This window comes from Lycorma delicatula, chromosome 12 (genome assembly GCF_047948215.1).
Source record: "Lycorma delicatula isolate Av1 chromosome 12, ASM4794821v1, whole genome shotgun sequence".
NCBI lineage: Eukaryota > Metazoa > Arthropoda > Insecta > Hemiptera > Fulgoridae > Lycorma > Lycorma delicatula.
Window position 1 is genome coordinate 74,319,247 of NC_134466.1, and position 24,304 is coordinate 74,343,550.

Consider the following 24,304-nt stretch of genomic DNA (forward strand, 5'->3'; position numbering starts at 1 on the left):
CAGACAAAAACTATTTACTGCCTATATATTAGGCACAATTTATACTGAATTATCACTTTTTTTTGAGTATATAAAAATAAAATCACACACTTAGTTGTAAAAATGGCATTATTATTATTATAAGAATTATTTTAAAAGAAGTTCTTTAATTTATTTTTCGTTTAGTAAATAAAATAAATATCTTTTTTCAGGAACTTATTTTTATATAATTTTTTAAATATTTAATTTAACCACCTAACTTGTGAGCAATATAATTTACATCAAACATTCTTAATTAAAGTGATAATAAATGAGAAGAAAAACGAAAATTCTACCAAAAGGTTTATAGATAAACAATAGGGGCTGAAAAGAATAAGATAAAAATTTAACAAAATTTAGGACTGACAAAAAAAATAAATTAATATATTACAATGTCCCTGTATACCTGAATCATCACTTGACTAGTTAAAGATATAAAAATAAAATAAAAAACTAAAAAAGTCAGCAGAAGAGTTTAAATGAAGACTGATGGAAAAATTAATAAAATTAAAAGGACAATGAAGAATAAAATAAGAGTTAATGCAAGGTTGAATGAAAAAATAAAATAAATATTGTTAATTAAAAACCTTTCCTGTATTTAGTAAAAAGTGTCTTTACAGGAGAAGAGTCTACAATATCCAAGATTAAAGTAGGTGGAGCTTTACACCAAACTAATCTTTATACCAAATGATTCAGAAGTTTGTGTTCTTTCCTAGAAAAATACTGTTGTAACTCGTATATATTTTATGAAATGTCCTTGTGAAATATTACTGAAATTGAGTAAAGGTATGTGTACTAACAGTTCAACTTGATTTTTCTCAAAACAGTCACTTTAATCTTACATTATTTTATTGTGGGCATATTAAAATCTTCTGAGACATCTGAAAGGATGTTTGGCAAAAGGAAAATTAGGTGCTCCATCACAATCCTCCTTCCCTGACAGCTTCAAAATAGTAAGTGCAACATGATTGTAGGATCAACATGATCCTATGATCATGTTGCAATTACCCACTTAATAATTACTGGATTTAATCTTTTTGACGTCTTTCTGTTCCTAAAAATCAAGTGCAAGCTACTGAATTGTCATTCTACATCATCTGTACAAGAAATTTGTGAGTCACAGAAATGCCTTTACATGCTTCAAGAACAGGACTTCCTTTGAGAATTCTAATAGTGGGAGAAGCACTGAAAGCAGAATATCAGTGTGAAAGGAGACTAATTCAAAAGGAACAACAGCCAAATTTAAATCAAGTGTTATTTTCTGCAGATTTTCTAGAACTTAATGTGTAGATATATACACCATCCTTATCCGATTGTTGTACGGTTTTTCTTTATGAATGTATTCTACTTTTCTGTGATGAAACAGTAGCAGTAGTTTTCCCATACAAAACTTTACGGCAATGCATGATTTTACAAGCTCTACTAAATATAATTTCCAGGAAGCACATTAGGTTTTAAATATATAAAATTAAAATTGGTTATTTACAGATGCTATTATTTTTTCATACAAAATGTTATGTAGAAGTAAGCTAGAGATTTAATTGAAATATAATTAAAAAATTCACAAGATTTTTAAAGGCAGCAGAATTATTTATGATTACAGAATTATGATTACAAATTTATTTCTTAAGCTGAATATAACAGTAATTATGCTAAAAAAGATGACACATAAAGAGACTTAGAATAGATTGCTTTTTTTTTCCGGCAAACATTTCTTCATAAAACATGAAATAACTTTATTCTTTTGCTGGTTTTTAAGAATATATTTTTGATTCTATAATATCATATAGTTTTAATACATTATACTTTTTTCATATACTCTGACTTTTTTATGCTCCTGAAAACTGATACAGGCTCATTACTTTGTTATGTATAGAAGGGTTTAAGAAGAAAATTTAATATGTGACATTATTTACTAACCGGTAAGGTTTTAATAAACATAACACCAGTACTGCTAAAGGTAAAACAAAAAGAAACAAAAGAAAAGAAAGGTAATATATATGCAATAACAAAAATGCTAATTAAAAAAAAAAGAAAAGTTAATATCATCCAATTAATAGAGGTCGTGACAGAGATGTAAAATTTTTAATACTTCGATAACGTTGACGTATTTGTCTAGCAGGACCAATAGTACCATTTGGTAAAAGTGATGTAGTAAAAGTTCTCGGTGGTAAACCTAGTGGTCTAGATGAAGACGGCATCGGGACAATATTTTTTGATGACAATCGCTCTGTACTAGTGGTAATTTCATTTATTTCATCATCAATATCATCATTATCATCTACATAATTTTCATTGTTAATATAAGACAAAGATGATAATGCATAATTTATATCTGTATCTTGATTAGATGATGAAGGTGATAATAATAAACGATTATTACTCATAACCAAATTGTTACTTATAGAGTTATCATAATTAGACCATGATGTTGAAAATGAAGCCGGTAAATTATTTGTAAATCGTAAGGTATCATAATCATCTGCAGAATACATGGATTCTAAACTATTGTTATGTGAATGATGATTCGGTAAATTATAATCTAACAACGAACACGGTGATGTAAACGAATTATAATTATTATTATTAGTAATATTTTTTGACGACGATGAAATTGCAATAATATTTTTTGTTACATCTTCTAAACTATCATAAATATTATTTACACCTAAATAACTAACGGACGCATCTGTATCATCAAAATGTTTATTATAATGGCGATAATGATGAAAACTTTGACCAAATTTTTTATGTTTTAATAAAAATTCCGTTTTCGTACCTTCTGTGTGGTTACTTCCAGCACTATAATTACTATCAGATGTATCGCTATTTCGTTCAAATGAAAAATATTTACCGTAATTTTTTTTCTTTACTGAATTATTATTATTATAATTATTAGAACTATATGGAGAAGGATATTTTTCTTTATCCTTTTCCTTATAGCTATCCTTAAACTTATAACTATTTGGTCTATTTTCGTAACCTACATTATAATAATCATCTTTACTTGTACACAATGTACGAGTCAATAAACCAGACGTAAAAACATCACTCTGATTGTCAAATTCATTAATTTCATTATTATTATCATTAAAACTCATTTTATTACCATAATTATTTGTATAACTATTACAACTAATTGTGGAGGAATTTAATTTTGATGTTTTAGTAGAATATGTATTATTATTATTACAAAATGTTTTACCCTCAAATTCCACTTTTTCATTATATGAGTAACGATTACGTAGAAAACGATTTTTTAATTCTTCATTTGGTTGTACCTTATTTGTTGTTTTAACATCATCATAGGTTAATCTTACATCATGTAAGGTTGAATAATTATCGTTATTGTTATTATTACTATTATTTACACTATTTAATAATGACATTTCTTGCTGTTGTTTTTGTAGAGTCAATTTCTGTGTAGATGGCGATAAGGAATGCTTGTTATGTAAAACATGTTGCTTTGTTTTTGTTGCTGATGATTTCATAGGTGAAAGTGAAGAATAAGAATTAATATTATGGCTCTGTCACACTTCCTGCAGATATTTTAACGGGCAAACACCTTGTCGATTATCACCACTTCGAATCATTACCATACCATCCAACTCTTCTCCAACTTGTATTACAATCTATAAAAAATAAAAGTAAATAAATTCAAATTTTGATATATAAGAAATTAACATATGACTACTAACTATCAATAATAATTATTATTTATTTTTATTTTTACAAGAGCTTTTAAAAACAGCGGTTTTTGAAAAGTTCTGGCTGAAATTGAAATCTCCATGAAGCTTCAAAAAACTGTCTCATGGAGGGGCAGTATGGATCTTAGGAGCCTACTGAGGAATTTATGCAAGCATTACTTTAGAGGTTAAGTTGAATCTGGTAATCTCCACTAATGGGACTACAAGATTCATGTTTTCAGCTGCTACCTGGAATTTCACTTATCATGTTTTCAGCTGCTACTTAGTCAAATTATAACAAGCCTCCCATCTCTTTCTATCCTGCTGTTTCCTCGGTACCTCTGTTTCATGATTTCGATCCATTCTTTACCTTCCTTCTGTACACACTCTTCTCTCTCTTTGACCGCTTATTATCATAACTAAAATCTTTATCAATGAATCCTCCTTGGTGTCGTCCCTTCCTCCATACTCTTTAAAGGCTCGTAACATCTTATCCTAGATTTCTTTATTTCTTTTACAAAGATCCCTTTTTCACTGTATCTCTGAACTTTTCATTCCTTAACAATCTAATCTTTTCATTACAGTATTTTTATGTGCATTCCACATAACTAGGAAAATCCATCACCCAAAGGTTGAATTCTGCAGGACCGGGTAGGGATGCAAGGTTTGTTCCCAGCTCCTGCGCGGACCAGAATGAGGTTTCATTCCACTTGTTAGGTGACCTAATCTGGTTGACTTATTTGGGTTTAGGTCTGAATTTCTATGTTGCGTAAAATACAATTTTGATTGGTACGGGTGTAGCACTAATTTAACTTTAAACATGTTCGTTTTCTGAGGCATTCACAGTCATGAATGGTTGTCAAATCTGTACTAGGCACAGGGTTGGTGCTTCTGCAGTTTTGGTTAGTTAGTCTGAGGAAATCATGTTGGGTTGGATGTGAAGATGTCCGTTTGAAGCCTATGTGAAGGCGAAATTTGATATGTATTTACTAGTTGCAAATGTCTGCCAAGGCATTTACATTGGTGGCATCTCGACCGAGGCCTGGGTGATGACTGTGAGGTGACCTCCAACCAACCTATTTTTGGGTTATTCTTCCTCATGATCGTGAGGTGGTAATATAGAAGTGTGATCTTCTACACATTACATCCATTCTGAACTGCTCTACAATTTCTCTCCATGCTCCAAGTTACATTTAAAGTTCCCTTTCTCTATTTCCCCACATCATCAGTCAATTTTTCGAACAGTGTTGTTGTTTTCATTCCCTTTTTATACCTTTTCACCAGCTTCTTTAGTATACCATCAAATCATAGATGAATAACAAAGGTGTGAAGAATACTACTTTGTTTCTGACTATTTTTCTGTTCATCCAATCTGCCTTTTCTTCTCCTACTTTTAAATACATAAAATTTCCTCTATGCATCTATTTTGCCCTTTCTACAATTCCTCTCTCTCTTTTTCCTTAATTCCTCCTATGCTTTTCCTTTGTCCTTGACATGAAACACTTTTTTAACATTCAGAAAATCTATCTGCAAATCTTTCCTGTACTCATAGTGCCTATCTTTATATTGTCTTACTGTTAGAAAGTCATGGTGCTGTTCTCTGAGAAACAACATGACAAAGTGGAATGAAAATGCTGTAATTTGCACTTTTGTTGAAATTTTCCTTTTCTTTATGCAGTATTGTGCAAAATAATTTGAAAATATACTGGAAAGAAGGTTAGTCTTATGTCATACAATTAAGGTACAATAATAAAAGAGCTAAAACTCTGAATAACTCTTCATTCAAAGTTATTTACTGATTAAAGTCAACCAGTGCATTGATTTAAGATTTAAAATTAATACACATAAGGTTAAAAATTAGTGGCTAATATGCATAATAACACCTCAGCAGACAGATCCAGCAACAACCGAATCTATCATATTTCATCAAAATCCTGGGTCCTCAGATATGTATACATATCTCACATGTATAAATTATTTCATTAAACATGTGTATATACCAAAAATTCTTATAAACCCTTGAATTGCAGAATCTGATATACTCTGTAATGAATTAGCCATTTTTTAGCTGTTTGTGAACCAAAATGTTTTTACACCTTTATTCTTATATAGGCTTGATTAAATTACCTTTTATGATTAAATTAAAGACTAGCAGAATGTACATTTATTTATTACTGGGAAAATAAATCCATTTTATATAGGCCTACCACATTATTTATTTTTTTGGTATTTATCTTCTGTTCTTAGAAAACAGAAATCTACTGATACCACCAACTTGATATTCTTTTTATAATTTTATATTTATAATGTCGCTGAATTGCTATGACGGCACGTGGCACTTTAGAACCTTGTAGTGGTGGCCCTGAAAAGGGTTACCGTAACACCTCATCAAATGCATGGTTTGTGCGCTTGATGAGGTAGCTCTGTTCAGTCCAGTCGCTGATCTCCAGCTATGTCGACTCGGCTCGATGGGTTGTAGTCAAGATGTTGCGCTCACTCATTGTAATTGGAATGAGCTTACTCTCAGCAGCACACTTGGGTCTCCACTACAGCGTGGCAGTGGTTCCATGACCCCCGCAGAGTTAGGTTGGCATCAGTCGTTTCTTCCGGCTTGGCCGAAGCAGTTCTTCCCAAGCAATGCTTGTCTTCCCTGCTACACTTCCTGGTGCTAATGGGCTCCTGGCTGGGCCGGTCCAACATTATTTATTTTTCTTTTTGTTCTTCTCCTGATGGTGATCTAGGAGTGAATGCATCTTGCATGCATTACTGTGCTGCTGCTTATAAAGCTGCCTGCGCATGATGCGGAGTTGTGCAAACAGCTGGCTTGATGAAGGGAGAGCATGTGCAGATGTGTATGTGAACTCCAAGCCCCTCTGAACCGGCTAGCATCACGCTCACCGATAGGAAATACAGCATGTAATAACAACTGTTCCACTTGCTCAACGGGCACTCTCTGCTCTTGAAACTACGTTTGTAAATGGTATAGGAACAGTTCTGGATTCTGATGTGGTGAAATTTCCCACCATGCTTCTGCTAGTTCTGGGACTTTGGGAAGAAATTATCTTTGGACCCGACTAAGCAACAGGCTGAAGGAGCAACAAGCCATGCTGGATTACAATTGTGGCTGCCTCATCTCAGCAGGGAAACAATAAAAACGTTTTTTTGCACAACCGAAGTTGATCGTTTTGCTTACTGATTTACCAGTATAGTGAAAAAAAGAAAAGAAGTGGATTATAAAAAAATAAGTGGAAGAAATGCTGAGGCAGGAGGTAATAGAGCTATCGACATCGCTCTATAACTCCCCAGGGTCATTGTTAAGATTCTTTACACATTTTTGTGTAGACTTCTGGTGACTGAACGACATCAAAGTTGTAGATTCACTACTGCTATTGATCTATGAAACTATTAAAGATCTGGGAAGCGCCTGCATCTTCTCGACAATCGACCTTAAAAGTTGCTATTGGCAGATACACTAGAGGAATCAGCTAAAAGGTTTACAGCCTTTTTGGTTCCAGATGGTAGCCGATGCCAGTTCCGAATCATGCCATTTGGCTAGAAAAGAACACCTAGTTCATTCCATCATTCCAATATCTAATGCAGAATGTTCTCATCGGCCTCCTCTGCCAGTGCTGTCTGGTGTATCTGGATGACATCATTGTTGACAAGAGTAGCTGGGAAAATTACTTATGCCACCTAGACTTGATGCTGTAATGCCTACAACTTCACTACCTGTGCTCCTTGGAGAAGTGACAATTTGACCAAGACGAGGTGTCAATCTTGGGCCATAAAATTACAACCAAGGGTAATATTGCACAGCAGCAACACCTACAGGCCATCATCGAGCACAAGACTCTTGGGTCAAGCAAAGCGATGCAAAAGTTCTCAGCACCTGTAACTGGCTGCGAAAATGTATCCCAAGATTCTTAGAGCTTCCACACTGTTGATTGACTTGCTGCAGGAGAAACACTGGAAATGGGCAATCACTGCACAGATTTAAGTATTGATCACTGATACCAGCCAACAAGAACTGGGAGCTGTGCTTTACCAGCAAACTAAGAATGGGGAGCGAAGAATCATCTTATATGCTAGCAAGAAGCTCTCAGAGGCAGAGAAGAAATATCACTCCAATGAACTTGAATGCCATACAACATCAAATGGACAGCAGGACGTAGCACTATGGAAGGATCCCTAGTAGAAGAGATCTGGTTGGCGATCCGTCAATAATACGATTGGCAGGGACTTACAAAGGATTTTCAGCAGTACATCTGGCAGTGCTGCACACATGCTTGCTACAAACGTGGGTACATAATCAACGACCTTGAGAGCCTACAACTTGTTAGTATTAAGTGATAGTGGATTTAATGGGTCTGTATCCAGAAATGGAATGAAACAATAGGTTCGTAGTGGTTATTAATGACCTGTTTTCCTGCTGGGTAGAAGGAATACATGTTTCTTGAGCTGAAACAGACACAATCTTCAGCTATTTGGAGAGGAGAAAATGCTTTGTCACTGGGGTTACCCTGCAGCCTTCGTGACAAGTCAGGAGTAGAAGAAGTTGTGCTGCCAAGGACATAATGCACAATGGACTAAATCTGTATGCCATCCACAGCCAAATCTCACAGAGCACCGTAATGAGGAGGTGAACAGCCTCGAGCAGGATGTTTAACATCTAACCTGGGATGGAGTGTTCCACGAGTGTTGTTTAGAATGAAGAAATTGAGCCAATGCTGTGACTACCACACAACCAAGTGAACTGCTGATTGGGAAACAGTTAGAGACATGGGGACTGGGAGCACTGAAAGGAGAGGAATCGCCTCAACCCATTGAGGAAAGAGAGAAGGTTATATCATACCAGGAGGCCTGCTGTCGAACCACCGGGTTGGTCTAGTGGTGAACGCGTCTTCCCAAATCAGCTGGAACTCTCGACTTCCAGCTGATTTGGAAGTCGAGAGTTCCAGCGTTCAAGTCCTAGTAAAGCCAGTTATTTTTACACGGATTTGAATACTAGATCGTGGATACCGGTGTTCTTTAGTGGTTGGGTTTCAATTAACCACACATCTTTGGAATGGTCGATCTGAGACTGTACAAGACTACACTTCATTTACACTAATACATATCATCCTCATTCATCCTCTGAAGTATTATCTAAACGGTAGTTACCGGAGGCTAAACAGGAAAAAAAAAGGAGGCCTGCTGTCAAAAGAGGTTCATAGACAACCGAGAAGAACAACTGATATTTAAAGTAAATGACCAAGTGTTCATCAGGCAGCACTCTGGCCTTGCTCGTGATGGACAATATGCAGGATTTGAGTACACTCTCCTTCAATAAACAGGACAAATTTATGAAATCGATCTGAAAGGCACCCGACTAAATATAATACACGTCTCCTGATTCAAACCTGCACACCACGCCCTGACAACTGAACTAAAGAGATCAATTAGGTCAGGACCCATAAGCACCCACTTAGAGGAGTTATTGCTATGTGCTGTACTTTATATCGGCAAGCACTATGCTGCTGGGAAGATGTCAGTGGGAGTTACAATCCACCTATGCACCAGCACACACGCTCCTTCCACCAAGCCAGCTGACTGCGCAGCACCTCACCACAGCAGCGCGGCACCCACCACGTGCCGGCGGCTTTATAAGCAGCAGCACAGTAATGTGAGATCATTAACTCTTGACCATGAAAAGAACAAGAAAAAGGAAAAAGTTCCCTGGTCGGCCCAACATAGGATCTCTCGGCGGAGCAGCAGGTCTGGCTGGTCCGGCACGAAGCCCACTAGCACCAAGAGGCATAGCGGTGAAGATGGAGCTGAGTCGACTGCCACTTGGGAGGAATTGCCTCAGCGGAAAATGACCAACATCAACCAAACTTTGCAGGTCTCTGGGGGCCATCACTGCCACACTGTAGTGGGAACCCAACTGTCACTGATGGGAAGCTCGATCCAATTTCAATGAACAAGCAGTAACTTCCCAATTACAATCCTTTGAGTCGAGCCGCAATTGTCGGAGATCAGCGACCAGAATCAACAGTCCTTTTCAGGGCAATTACTAAACCTCTAACATGCCTTTTCATGGCTATCACAAGATTTTAAAGTGCCACGTGCCACCTAGGTAATGTTGCATAAAGAAACATTTATAAAAAACTTTTAAATATAATTTATATGGAGAAATAAATAGAAATTAAAAAAAAATTACAGACATAAAAGTCATTTGTTATGTGCAATCAAATAAGGTCATTAAGTATAAAAATTTAATTATAAACTATAAATTAGATGTTCTGGGATAATTTTTACTGGTGAAACAATGTATAATTCTACAAAATTATGGCAAATTATATTTTGAGTGCCTGGAAGTGTTAAGAAAAATCACTAACTGCTATAAATAAGCTTCTTTTTCTGTAATCAATATGTAAATTCTAATTCATACTCATATCTACCCTCACATATTCCTAATAATTTACAATTCATGGATAAATCAAAGATAAAATATCAATTTAAAAATCAGTAATTGAATTATAAATGACAAAAAGTAACTTAGATTATTTATTTATAATTAAACTTAGATTATTTTTGGTTGTTTTATTACTGAACAACTGTAATATTTCTAAGATGTGAATTAAAAATGTAATAATCAATAACAAAAGATCTGAATAAAATTAATAACCTGATCTCGAAGAAGTGTAAGACCACTGTTACCATCAGATACTTGCAAGTTATGAGTAACTTGAAGTGGACGTTCACCAGGGTGTAATTTGGCAACATACTTTGAAGGGAAATAACCTATACGTCCAAGGCATTTTCCTTTCCACCAATCAGGATCTGATGTATCAATTACTGTCACTTTGTAACCGGCCCTGAGAAAAAATAAACAATTCGAATTTTCGTATTAAGATATCAATTTTCAGATGAAAATTTACCAGTCTGAAGTAGCTTTTGCTGTACATAAATTTTCTTCTGTGACTCTGAAGAAGAATTTTTTATAATTACACTGTAGTTTATTTAAAGGCTATTCTACAACAGAAAATAATCTTTACCATTAAAATTTTTTTTGGTTACATTTAATATTTAAACAGCTTATTTTACAAGAGAAAAATTGTTTTAATAAAAAACAGATAAATCTGAAAATAATTTCTTAAAAGGAATTGAAAATTCTATGTTAGCATTAACAAGATAGATGGATTGTTCTCATCTAGCTTTAAGTATGAGTAAAACATTGTGCTTCTCAGATAAATATTACTAATTGTTGCATTCCAATTAATGACAATAATAGTGTTTCTGTTACTCGTAGTGCAAATTCTGTGATGTTTCATTAGATGTCAAATTCTCTTGGGATAATTTAATTTTGTTTGCATCAAAATTAAACTATACTGTTTTGGTTTGAAGGGTTTCCAAACTTATCATTGTTAAATATTTATTATACCTAGGGTATTATTCCTTTCTGAAGTAAAATATCATATCTCGGGATGTCTTCAAAAGTCAGATGAATTTTCAGTACATAAAAGAAGGCTATTAGATCATTGTTGTTTGACATCGGTAAATATGAATTATTTAAATTTTTAATTAAAAATACTCATTAAATTTACCAATACAAATATTTATAAATTAAAAATTAACATATCCTTATGTATACATTTATGAATGTGAAATCTTCACCGAAAAGAATAATCAGTTACGCTTAAAAAATAAAAACATCCACGTCTATCGAACCAAACAACAGAACTGTTTTCGTGTAACACAACAAAATACTTCGCTTACAAGAAAGAGACTGCTTTTTTTTCAATGTTTTTAATAAATTACTGAATCATTTAAAAGTTCTTCCCAAGAATTAAATTACAATTAAAAGGTTTTTTTTTTTTTTTAGGGAAACAATATTCAATAATCTATTGATGAATTTTTAAGCAACAGTAAAAAATTAAAGAAAAATCCCTGAATTTTCTGCATCTCTGTTCAGCATGTACATATAAATAAATCTTCATCCTGTTCGGAACATAGTAATACATCACATAAATACAAAATAAAATTATAAATATAAAAACGAATAAGATAAAAAATAAAAGCATATTAATCATTTAAATAAATACATAAATATGCAAAAATAAGTTTTGCTTAAATTATTTTTTTAATGCCATTTGAATTTTTATTTATTTTGTAGTTTTTTTTTACATTTAGTATCTTGAGGTATTTACCTTAATATTATTTCATATGTTTGTGTTTTAAATAATTAATACAGACTGTCATCAATTCTATTTCTATTTTACAATTAATCGTGTGTTTTGTGCAATGTCCATACCAAGATTTTACCAGGTCTCCCTTGATTCATCCAGGCTTTCTGAGGCAACTACTTTGTCTATCTGTGAAGTCACATTACTACTTATTCCTGGCATGATCTGAAGTATTATCTCTTATATTGTTTTATTATTATGAACTAATAGGGGAAAAAGATCTATTAATATTAGATTCAATTTTAATTGATAATTAATTTCATTAAATTAATGATTTCCTTTCTCCAAAAAATAAGTTATTGTTAATTTTGTTTTTTCGTATTAATTTTCAGTATTCCGTATTAATTTCAAGTTTATATGAGTCTCTCATTTAAGCTGTAGGGTTTGTTTTACACAAAAATCAAACTAAAATATTTAAAAATGTCAAATTTTATTACTTGAACTAGAATCCATCAATTTAGTTTTAAAGTTTTCATTATTACAATTTCATTTTATTTCTTTTTGCACATAAATGTTAAAAGTACAAAATATGTTTCAAATTTATCTAATATTCTTAACTTTCTTGGCTGCATTAAAAAATAATATGAAAATAACTGACAAAAAATGTATTAACCATGCATTAAAACCTCCCTCATTTTAGGCCTTTATAATTTTAAATATAGAATACAAATTAATTCATAGTTTTCAAGTAATATCATTTTTCTTTTTAATGTAATCTGTTAAATTGTACAGATTACATTAATATCATACATTTATAAATTAAGTAACTGAAAGAAAAAATTGAATAATAAATTTACAAATATGAATTTTTATTATTCATTTAAGTGAACTAAAGGAGGAAAGGTGAAAAAATTAACAAAGGTTGCCACAAAAAAGTCAAGATTTTTCAAAATAACAATTGAAATTATTCCCTATGTGGGATTATTAGATCCTCCATTGGGTGCCTCCTCAGGTGGTAGATAGCGTAAAGTTTCCCAGATATGAATGGTACTGAGGAAATGAAATACTCAGGTCCGACCAAATATTAACTAAATCTACCAGTGTCTGTTCTGGTATCCAGCAGCTGGCAGTCAGTGTGTGTTCTCCTAGTTGGTGCGGCTGTTAGACATACTTCCTGATCTCAACAATCAAGTCGTTAAGCCACACGATCTCCACTGGAGGTTGCCACAAACAAAGTTCAACGTGAAACAAGTATGGCAGAACAACAGGAAAGAAATCCATTATCCCAGGCCTCAGTCAGTAGACTGGACTCCCGTTCTGGTCATAGGATTCTGGGGACCAGACATGCATGCCATGTGGAGAAGGATTGGAGCTTCTCAAAAAGTCTTTGAACTAAATGAAAGTTCTTCATAGGTACACTCAATGTAAATATACTGTTGAAACCAGGAAAACTGAAACAACTAATGAATATGCTTGACAGATTCAGAATTAAAATTCTGGCAGTACAAGAGACACAGTTTACAGATGAATGCCACCTTGATTCAGAAAACTATAGGATTTATAAGGGAAAACCTGCAGTGCAGATAAACACAGGACCCAAACAATTTGGTACAGGTTCATAGGTCAGTCACAGATTCTATCATTGACTTTATCTCACCATTGGAAAGAATCTCGACGGTATCAGTAAGATCAGGAAACAAGACATACACACTGATTGCTGGTGCAGGCACCAACAAATGACTGTAACAGAAAATACCCGCAGGTGACAGAAGACTCCTTGGAACTTCTGGAAGAAACCACGAACAAAATTACCACACAACAGGTCAAGTTTCTACTAGGCGACTTTAACTGACAATTGGGAAAAGAAAAGAAATATAGAAAAATCACAGGACTATACACTCCCCACAACAGAACCAATAAAAAATGGTGAATGCCTCATAAATATCTGTTATAAAATTCAATCCCAAAGTTATGTCAACACAATTCACCACATTGCCATCTTCAGGAAAAACATCAAAGAAATGCTCAAAGTAAAAACATGGAAAGGATTGTTTGAGTCTGACCACCACCTACTCCAAATCAAGGAAAAATTTTAGCCCAATAGAAAATGGACAAGAATAACCCACATTTTCCATACTGACCCTGAATACCTAAAACTCAACAAGAAGAAGATCAGTGATAAACTCCATAGGGTGGATACCATGAATTGGTCTGAACTCTTAGAGAAACTGAAAGAAACTATAAAATTAGGCCAACTTTTGAGAAAGAGAAAACACAGGTGGTGGAACATCACATGTGATCAAGCTGTTGAGGATAGAATTAGAGCATGGAATAATTTCAACAGTCATAAAACAACAAGAATTTGTAGAAATAAGGAAAAAATCCTCCAAAATTATTCGACGATAAAAATGCAATTACAACAATAATTGGCTGAAAAAAATAAAACAGTTATTTAAACAAGAACAACACCAGTAATTTCTACAAGATGTTCAGAGACAATCTTGCCAGGTAACAGCCTCCTAGCTTGTGCTTCCAACAACCCAGTAGGTCCCTGGAAACTAACATGAAAAATAACAATGAAATTCTAGCCAAATATTTCAAATACACTCCTCAAATGTGAAGCACCCTCGAAACAACTTAGGCTTGTAAAACCTACACCAATTCCTAACTCTCTTCCACCCACACATGAAGAAATTATGAACATAATCAAATCATTGAAAAACAACTTCTGGTGAAGACAGAATTATCATGGAATCTGGAAATTGGACCACAAAAACACAATGCCTAAAATTCACAGAATAATATTGGAAATTTGAAGAACAGAGAAAATCCTGAAAGAATGGAAGAGAAAAGAAAAGAGAAGGAAGTAAAGCTATGATTGGCTCAAGTTCAATGCTCTCTCCCAAAGGTGAATAATCAGAAATAATAATAATAATAGTTAAATAATTTTATAATAAAAATAAGTTCTATTTTACTTTCATGTATTTTTTATATTAATTTAATTACTTTTTTGCAATTTTTTTACAAAATATAATCATATAGTATTTTAATTAAAAAATTATGAGATTAATTATGTCTAATACATTATTTAAAAAATGTTTGAAATAAAATTAGTTTTTTTATTTTTTTTTATTATAACTTTAAAAGAATCTTAATTTTGCTGTTACATACACACGTAATCTATATTGTTAGGTATTATTCTTTTACTTTAACTCAGCAAAATCAAATATTTTTTTGTTATTGCATCAATCCATATTCACCTCTGTATTAATTATGTCCAAGACAAAAGTATAACAAAATTTTCCAACAGTACAGAATTCAACAATACCTCTTATCTTATGCTTATTTATTGTTTTTTCATTTAATAAAGCTTTCAAGAGTTTCCATCACCGTCAGTTAATAAAAATTAAAAAAAAAAAATTACACATCAAACTTAAAAAAAAAATTATTCAACATAACATAAAAATATGTAGCCAAAAATAAAATATTCCGTGTGGCCAGCCACATACTGTACTAAGATTAATTACATTTTTATAAATTATATGAATGTGCTATTATCTACGGTGGTATTAATAAGAAAGTCATTATCAAACTCTGTCTGTATATTAATCAAGCTAAACTTTTGTCTGTACTTGTATATATAATATTTTTATAAAATATTTAATTTTTTATTATTATTATCACATCCTTTTATAATTTCTAATATTTTAAAATTTTTATCTTATTGGTGATTGAATGTTTATAATATTAAGTTTATGTTATATAATTAGGTTGTATATACATACAAGATCCATTCAAAAAATTACCGAACTTTATTTTTTTAACTTTAATTATTAATTTTACAGATTATGTACTTCCCTCCCTATTCACACGCTTTCCAAATGGTGTTTCCAGTTCATGAAATAGTCCTGGATAGCATCACTTGAAGCGGCCTTTAAGGTCCATGATTAATTCACTTTAATGTCATCCATCAATAGTCTCAAAATGGTACTTTTATCATTGATTTTAATTTCAGAAATAAAAAAAAAATGACACAGAGCAAGGTTTAGCGAGTAGGAAGGCTAAGGGAAGACAACGATCTGATTTTTGGCACAAAGCTGACAAATTGACAAAGCTGAGTGTGCGGATGCATTATCGTGGTTAAGGAACTGTGAGTTGTCACGCTAGAACTCTGGTCTCTTTTTGTGCATTTTTTCACGTAACCATTGTAAAACACCTTGATAGTGCGCATGGTTCTCTGTTTCACCTTGAGGGAAGAATTCAAAATGCACGATTCCATTAAAATTGAAAAAAACAGAGAGCATCCCTGATGCTTGGGACGTGGAGATGCTTTGCCAATCCACTGTGATGACTGAATGTTTATCATGATGTAGTAGCCATAAACCCAGCTTTCGTCTTCCATAATGATCCTTTACATGAATTTTTCATAGACATTGGCTAGTTCAAGAAGTTGCCGATAAACATCCACTCGATGTTCTTTCTGCTGTTTGGTCATCAAACAAGGAACAAACTTTGCTGCAACTCGATGCATGTTCAATTTTTCAACCAAAATGCCACAACATGATCCAATCAAGATGCTAACCTCTTCTACACATTCTCCGACAGTCGGAGAACAGACAATGATCAGTGATTTGCATGCACCCGATCATTGATTTTCTGAATGCGGGTGTCATAAGTCACCAGAAGTCAAAGATCTTCCTGGTTGAGGATCATCTTCAATTGACTGATGACCACTTTTAAATAATGAAAACCATTCGTAACATAATGTAAGACCAGAGCATCATCTCCATAAACTTATTTCAAAAACTGAAACGTTTCTGTGGAAGCTTTCTCCAGTTTCACGCAAAATTTTAAGTTGTATTGTTACTCCCAAAAATCACACATTACAAAAATTGCTACTAACACGTAACCATGTTGCACACAAATAATAACATGAAAACTAAACAATAATAGAGAATATCAGAACACAATGCTGCCAACCACACATCACCAAATATCTTTGTTGGTGAGTAGTTAAAAATGCTCAGTTATTTTCTAACCAGAACTTGCTTACATTTTTTTGACTGATAAATTAATTCACCACTGAAGCTTACAAAGATTTAAAATATGTTTTAATAACAAAAATTTAAAAAGAGTTTTATAATTAATCATTTCAGCAATGTCTACTAGGCTTAGTTTGCATTAATCTGAATGTGTAGAAAAAAAAATTTGAATCAAAATCAGTGTAGTGTTTATCCTTACATTAATAAATTTCTGAGCACCATTAACTAAGCTTACAATTTAAATTATTCTAAATAATTAAATTTAGTGAACGATTCCATAAAACTTACTTTAAATCCAATTCATCTGGTTGACGCGATTTAAAATTATAAAGAACTACATACAAATTAGTAGGCAGCAAACGATGCGGTTTCTGAAAAAAGATATAAAAATAATTAACTACATACTATATTACAATATAACAAAATATAACATATGCAATCATTGATTGCATATGCAATCATTGATTGCATATGTACTTTTTTAATAACTGCTCCTTACTGAATAAAATAATACTTATTTCAGTTTATGTTAAAACATGTTTGAAATATAATGTGTTTCAAAAAGAAAAATATTTAAGTCGGTGAATATATGGTTAATTTTAACCAATGTGCAAAAAATAAAAATAGATATGTCTGAAGACATATTTATATATGTTTACAAGTATAACAACTTATAACTTATCTATAGTCTGATACATATGAGAATGAAAAACCATGATGAACTATATAAAAAATAATTTTGAAGTAACAGTCATGCGCTAATATTATTTTTAATGACTTTAAAAACACATTTTACAGAATCATAGCTTAATGGGTATATATATTGAAATAATCATCCTCAAAATAAAAAATGTTTGATAGAATTGTAACCTCCTTGATTTAGATAGATTTCATAAGAAAGCTACCTACTGTAATGGGTACCATGATTCGACTTGTGGAAAATTTTGACATATCTTCGTGTTTCACATCCCCCAGACCACAAAATCATCGTCAGCTCAAAAGTTTATATATACAGTTATATATATATATATATATTTCACTTACTTGTGGACACGATAACTGCTGTAATTTTGCATTAACCACTTTCAAATTGTTCCCTAAAAATAATTTGACCCAAAATCTCTGTTGAGTTCGTTAACGGCCAAAATCAAACCATGAGGAAGGAAATGGGGTGGCTTTTTTGAAAAAAAAACACAAAATATCGCTATAACTTTCTTATTAAGAAAAATATTGAATTTGTTTAAAGTTCCTACTATTATTTGGATAAGGGCCTAAAACTTATCTAAGTAAAGTTTTTTTATATCATCAACCACTGGCCCAAGGGGTGGAAAAAATGGGGTTTCGAACACAAAAAACCATACCTACCTTAATAGGCACAGAATTGAATCAGTTTAAGGTGGTCGTTAGTTCTCTAAACATTACCTATAACTTTTTTCTGAAACAATTTTTGATATGACCAACCTTTATGGCAAGGGATGACAAAACTTTTGTTGGAATTGTAAGATGGGACTTAACATATTCTAAACATGTGAAACTTTTTTCACATGCAAACACTATCGTATTGAGTAAATTTGAAGTTTTTCTTAACTTTAACGTGTCCTTTTTTTTATTTCCTACTTAACACCGGTGAAATCTTCCTCCATCTTCAAGCATACTGAAAGCGATTTTTTTGCAGTATATTACAAACAAAAAAAAAAATATTTCAAATGACTTATATTCAGAGCAATCTTCTTGAGTATTTGGCACATTCCTGCAGTAAGTCAGACCAGACAGCCAATTTAATTTTTATTACAATTAATGATATACCATCTTATTTAAAAAGATTAATACATATTCTATTATACATAAGTAATAATAATAAACGCAAAAATAAGACACTACAACACAGTTATAAAACAATAAGCCACTTATGCAGTAGAAACACTCTTCCATCTAAACAAACTATCAGACAGGCAGACTCCAGAAAATCAAAAGAAGAATTGAAATAATCTGCATCAATAAAAAGTACCAGAAAGATGAGCAATAGTTAACTGTGCCCGACAAAGTTGTATACAAAGAGTTAGAACCCACCACTGATGCCATGTATAAGAGGAGACTAGGATTCTTTGGACATATCATGAGGATGCAAGATTCAAGAGTTCTGAAACAGCTAGTACAGTACAATCTCAACTTGAAAAACACCAGGACAGGATGCAGACGGATCAGAGAGGATCTGAAGGAAATTGGCCTTACACCAGAAGACACCATAGATAAGATAAATTAAACAAGAAACTCAAGAACAAAAACACTTGTTTCACATTCAAGAAAAAACTGACAACATAAACATTTTCAATACTAGAAAAGGTATAAAGATCCAAATGTATGAAAAGGTACTGGAAGGACTGCAAGGCCCAACCCAAACAGTCCCATTGAAGAGACTTGGATAATGGAGTGACTAAAGTGATCCTATGTGGTCATAAAAGATAATAATAATAATAAATAATAGTAAAATTTAACTTACTGGTGATGGACATGGTGAAGTACTGGCAGAAGAAAGTGATTTCTCATTATCATCTGGCAGTTCAACAGAACTCATTCGCATATTACGAGCAGAAAGCAGTCTTCTGTTATGGACGGGACTTGATGGAGCTGAAATAACATTACTAGTATCTTGAAAAATGAATAACATTCAGTTTAAGAAGTTATTAAATTTAACAGGACTGAAATAAAAAGTGTTCATTAAACCTTTAAAATAGAACACAGAATAATGATAAATAATTATCATGTTAAATACCTTGGGCTACTTTCTAATTTTTGCTCATAAAATATCTGTGCTAGCTGCAATATTTCCCGTAGATGCTTGAGTGGTCAATAATTCTCTGCAATCTCCAACTGTTGTAAGAGGTGGTAAAAACAGAATGTATTGCTTCTGTTCAAAATAATTAACTTATCATGATCAAGAAGTAGTCCCTTTTCCTTACTCTCACTCATACTGTAAAATTTATTTTATATTACTGATAATCTGGATAAAAATATAGTTGTTGGGACATTTTTAGAATTAAGAATGACCTTCAGCTATGTAAATATAACAATTTTACTTAAAATTTTTGAAAGAGTTACACCTGAAGAGAATAATGTATTGAAATGTTAACAGACAATATCAGAACACCAAGTTAACTTTTTTTTGCCATGTAGTTAGATAAATATTGTTAAATTTGAGGATAAGGAAGTAAGATCTGATGTTCCACAGATTTTTCATTAAGACCTTATCTTTTAACCAATATACGTAGATGAATAGTGTTTAATTACATAATGTATAAACAAAATATGTGTTATTAGCCATTCTCTTACAGAGACTGTAATATATGCTTTTACAGTCTGTAAAAGTTTTTGGTAGAATGGAAAATAAATAAGAAAGTGGCAGAAAACTATTTTACATCTGAAAAGGGATTGTACCCTCGGCAAAAATGTAAAAATTTATTTCAGACAGAAGAAGTTGTTGCAAATTGTATACGGTTTAGTTTTTGATTAAGAGAGGAGCACTGCTTCAGTTAAATATTTGAAATGTTATTTCAACGATCATTATTTTTGTTAAACAAACTTTCTTTTAGTAAAGGTTTCAGTTAAAATGGACCAGTCATTCTTACACCAGGTACTAATTAACAGAAGGAATAAAATCCTATGTTAAAAAGAAAGCCTTAAAATATTTCACTGAACAGACAAACACTTTGTTAATGCAGATGTTTATTTATTTATAGAGATATTAACAGTTTCAAAAAAATCATGAAAAATTTTCAAGTGTTTTTTGATTCACTACCATATTTATGTTTTCAGTTATTTCTGGTATCAGAATATTTTGGCTGAATAAAAAAAATAATGCTTTGTTTTTATAACATTAAACATAATATCCTATGAAACATGGACTAAAAATTTGCAATTATCCCTAAATATTATGGAGTTTACATTTTTGGGTAAGCCAGTGTTCATTCCAGTGAATAAAACAAATATATAAAAATTATACACGGTATTCTACATAAAGCACTGCTATGTGATTCGTGTGGGATCTTTAACTGCATTATAGTTTTGAATGGCAGTATCCAATTTATATAAAAATGAGACTAACAAAATAAGATCCTCAATAAATAATTCGTAATCAATCACCCTTCAATGTCCAAGTAAAACTTGAACAAAGCCCAAAAAGAATTATAATTTACAGTCAGGGAACTATATTATACTGTAAATGATAAAGTTGTGTTAGGACATAATGTTGTGATTATTTACAGTTAAAATACATACAGTGTTTGTAGTTAACATATAATGAAATACAATAAATAAATTAATAAAAAACAAATATAAATGGACTACACTAAAATAATAATAACAAACATCATACATATGTTGTAGTTGTTTTTGTTAATTAACATTATTCAAATGTAACATATGCGTTATATTAAGTTACCATTTTGGCAGCTGTGAGTATGCAGAAAATCCACATATATGGAAGTAACTGGTTAGCCAATGCATAATATTGAGAAGTAGACTTTTTGAAAATATTGCAAACTATTTTAACATACAAGTTAATTTTTAAAAAATAAGGATATCTTCTTTTTTATTCCACTAATATAATAAATCAAATAAAGAGAATATACATGATAAAATAAATAATACAGTATTAACCACTAGATAAAATAAATAAATACTTATTACATCTTTAAAAGTAATGTTCTCATAAACTTTTCACACCTTCAGTTCTGTCCCATATTTTATAAATTACACATTTAATTCTAAAAATACTAACAATATTATTGAATAACATAAAACTTTTGTTCTTGTAACATTCCTTAAAGTTATTTTTTTAAATTTAATATATAATCTTTATATAATAAATTAATATAATAAAATATTTTACAAAGCTGAAGAGTAACAAGTTTATAAAAGTATTCTTAAAAAAAATTTGTTAAATGTTTTTAGAATTTTCTGAATCATTCCTAGCATCTAGTTTTCATTAATTTAACAAGATGAATTTAGCAGCAAACGTGAACATTAAAGACACACATAAAGAATCTATTTACTATAGATTCCCCCACATAAGCAAGAAATATCAGCCTTCTCTAAAACTTTGGAATTAAGTTTTTTACTTTAAATAATATGCACTTAAATTTTTAAACTTTTTGAAAAAAGTGTAGTCCTCATTCATTGTCATGAAATAAATAAGTAATTAAAAAGAATTTAAGTAGAGTAATATGTTTCTTAATATAGAGGGCTTAACTTAAAATAGTCCCCATCACTCAGTAGTCTATACTAAATTTATATTTTTAAAAAAATGCATATATTAATGTGAGATGAATAAAATAATCTGGAAGATGTTGGTATGACTGGAGCTGGAGTGGGGAGGACTGTTTATTTCCTGCACATTTGAGTATTGCCAGTCCATATTGAGGTCGACATGGACTGGCAATACTCAAATGTGCATAACTGGTTTTTGAACAAGTTATGCAATCATATGTTGTTCGTTAAAATCCGGTTAACTGTTAATGAATGTGTATTTGTGATGGAAACTTATTTAGAGATGAAATATCATGTTATGTATCAGTAAAAGTTCAGGAAGAAATTTGAAAAGAAACCAGTAAAAAGGTTATTCAGAAATTGTTTAAAAAATTTTGTGAAAAAGATTTGTGTATTAGACAAGAAATGTTCCCGGTACAGGTCAGTTTTAATGATGCAAGTTGTACAGGACATTAAAGCAGCAGTTAAAAGATCTCCTCATAAATCTTTACGAAGACTAAGGTGGAAAAATAACATTTCTCTAGGTTCAGCTCACACTACAGTGAGGAAGATGCTGAAATGTTATTCATATCGAATGAAAATTTTCCATGAGCCAACCAATGCTGATTATGCCATAAGGGTTCACTAAATGGTTCAAGAACATCGTTCGAGGCAACATTGGCATTTTAGATCAAGTGTTTTCACAGATGAAACGTGGTTTCAACTTGGTGGTATACTAACAGTCAGAACTACCAAACATGGGGTATAAAAACTCACACATTTTCTTTGAATCTCCTCTAGGCCCACAAAGAACAGGCATATGGTGTGTGGTTTCAAGGTGACAATTAATAGGAACCTTGTTTTTTGAAAAAAAAAATCTATGGATGCTGCCATCTATCAAGAGATTATCCAACACTTCATAGCCTTACTGCAAGAGGATGAGTGTGACTGCTAGCTGCAACAGGACAGTGCCACTTTCTAAAGAGTTCGCTCTACTATGGAAATACTACAGAATTTGTTTTTGGTGGAAGAATCATTTCTAAAGGATTGCAGCCACCAAGATCCCCTGATTTTGCTATTCCAGACTTCTTTTTTTGGGATTACTTAAAATCGATTGTTTATAGGAGCAATCCATACACCCTGCAGGAACTGAAGACAAACATTACCGATGCCAATCAGGAAATAGACTGGTATAGCTAACAAGGGTAGTTAGGAACATGGTCAAACATGTTGGCAACTACATAGAAGTGAATGGACATCCGTAAATTAGTTTTGTTTGTCAATAAACTATAATTTATAGACTAAACTAAATGATGGGGCCTCTTTTAGGTCGAACACGCTGTAGAATAAACATTCAAATTAATATTACTAAAAACTTATATACTAAAATAATTATTAACAAACAAGTAAGCACAGTTATTTGATTAACAATTTCAGATTCTGATTATATAGCTTCAGGTAAATGATTATAAATTACGTTTATTTAAAAAAAAAAAATAATCATGTCACAAAGTTTACTATAAAATAACTACTTAATGTAATAAAGAACTTTAGTATTTTATTATACATGAATGCAGAGTCAAAAATTGCTATGTCAAGATTACTGTTAAGGCACTCTTAGCCAAGAATTATTACGGGAAAATGGGTCTATAAATTTTCTCTATTTTATTATCTACAAAATAGAAAACATGGAATCCAATATTAATATTGAACACACCTACATAATAGATTTATAAAGAATTCTAGTTGAGGGATATAATGTGCTATATCTCTGCATGTGAAGGTCAAATCATGTTGATTATTTGAATACTTCATTCCTTCATCATAATTATTGGTCTCCCAAAGTTAGAACAAATACATCATATTCACAAGGACTGCTTGTAATTATTATGAATCATTATCTGATATCATATTCAGGATTTCAAAATGATTTTTAAAACTAATTTTCCTGATTTTGTAGTGTAAAATGAATTTACTATTTTACATCTAATGATTATATTTTTGAGAATTGCTACAGTTGGTCACAGATGTAGTGGTTGGTTTTGCATGATGATTAGCAAAATGTACTTTTAATAAATGACTTCAGTACTGCAGTAGTGATGTTTGATTCAAGACAGTCTGAATGTTTATGATTTTTTTTTAATTTAGA

At 31.9% G+C, this 24,304-nt stretch overlaps 1 protein-coding gene across 1 annotated transcript in view; it reads right to left on the reverse strand.

Moving 5' to 3' along the window:
* Positions 1 to 3,502: 3,502 nt before the first annotated feature.
* Positions 3,503 to 24,304, reverse strand: part of Stacl (SH3 and cysteine-rich domain-containing protein) — a 1,060,888-nt gene continuing 1,040,086 nt past the window's right edge. The window contains exons 18-21 of the mRNA XM_075379276.1: positions 19,412 to 19,539; positions 17,200 to 17,282; positions 10,372 to 10,561; positions 3,503 to 3,650 (exon numbers count right to left, since the gene is read on the reverse strand). Coding sequence (XP_075235391.1) covers positions 3,549 to 3,650; positions 10,372 to 10,561; positions 17,200 to 17,282; positions 19,412 to 19,539 — 503 coding nt within the window. The 3' untranslated portion in view covers positions 3,503 to 3,548. The remainder of the gene's footprint in view (positions 3,651 to 10,371; positions 10,562 to 17,199; positions 17,283 to 19,411; positions 19,540 to 24,304) is intronic.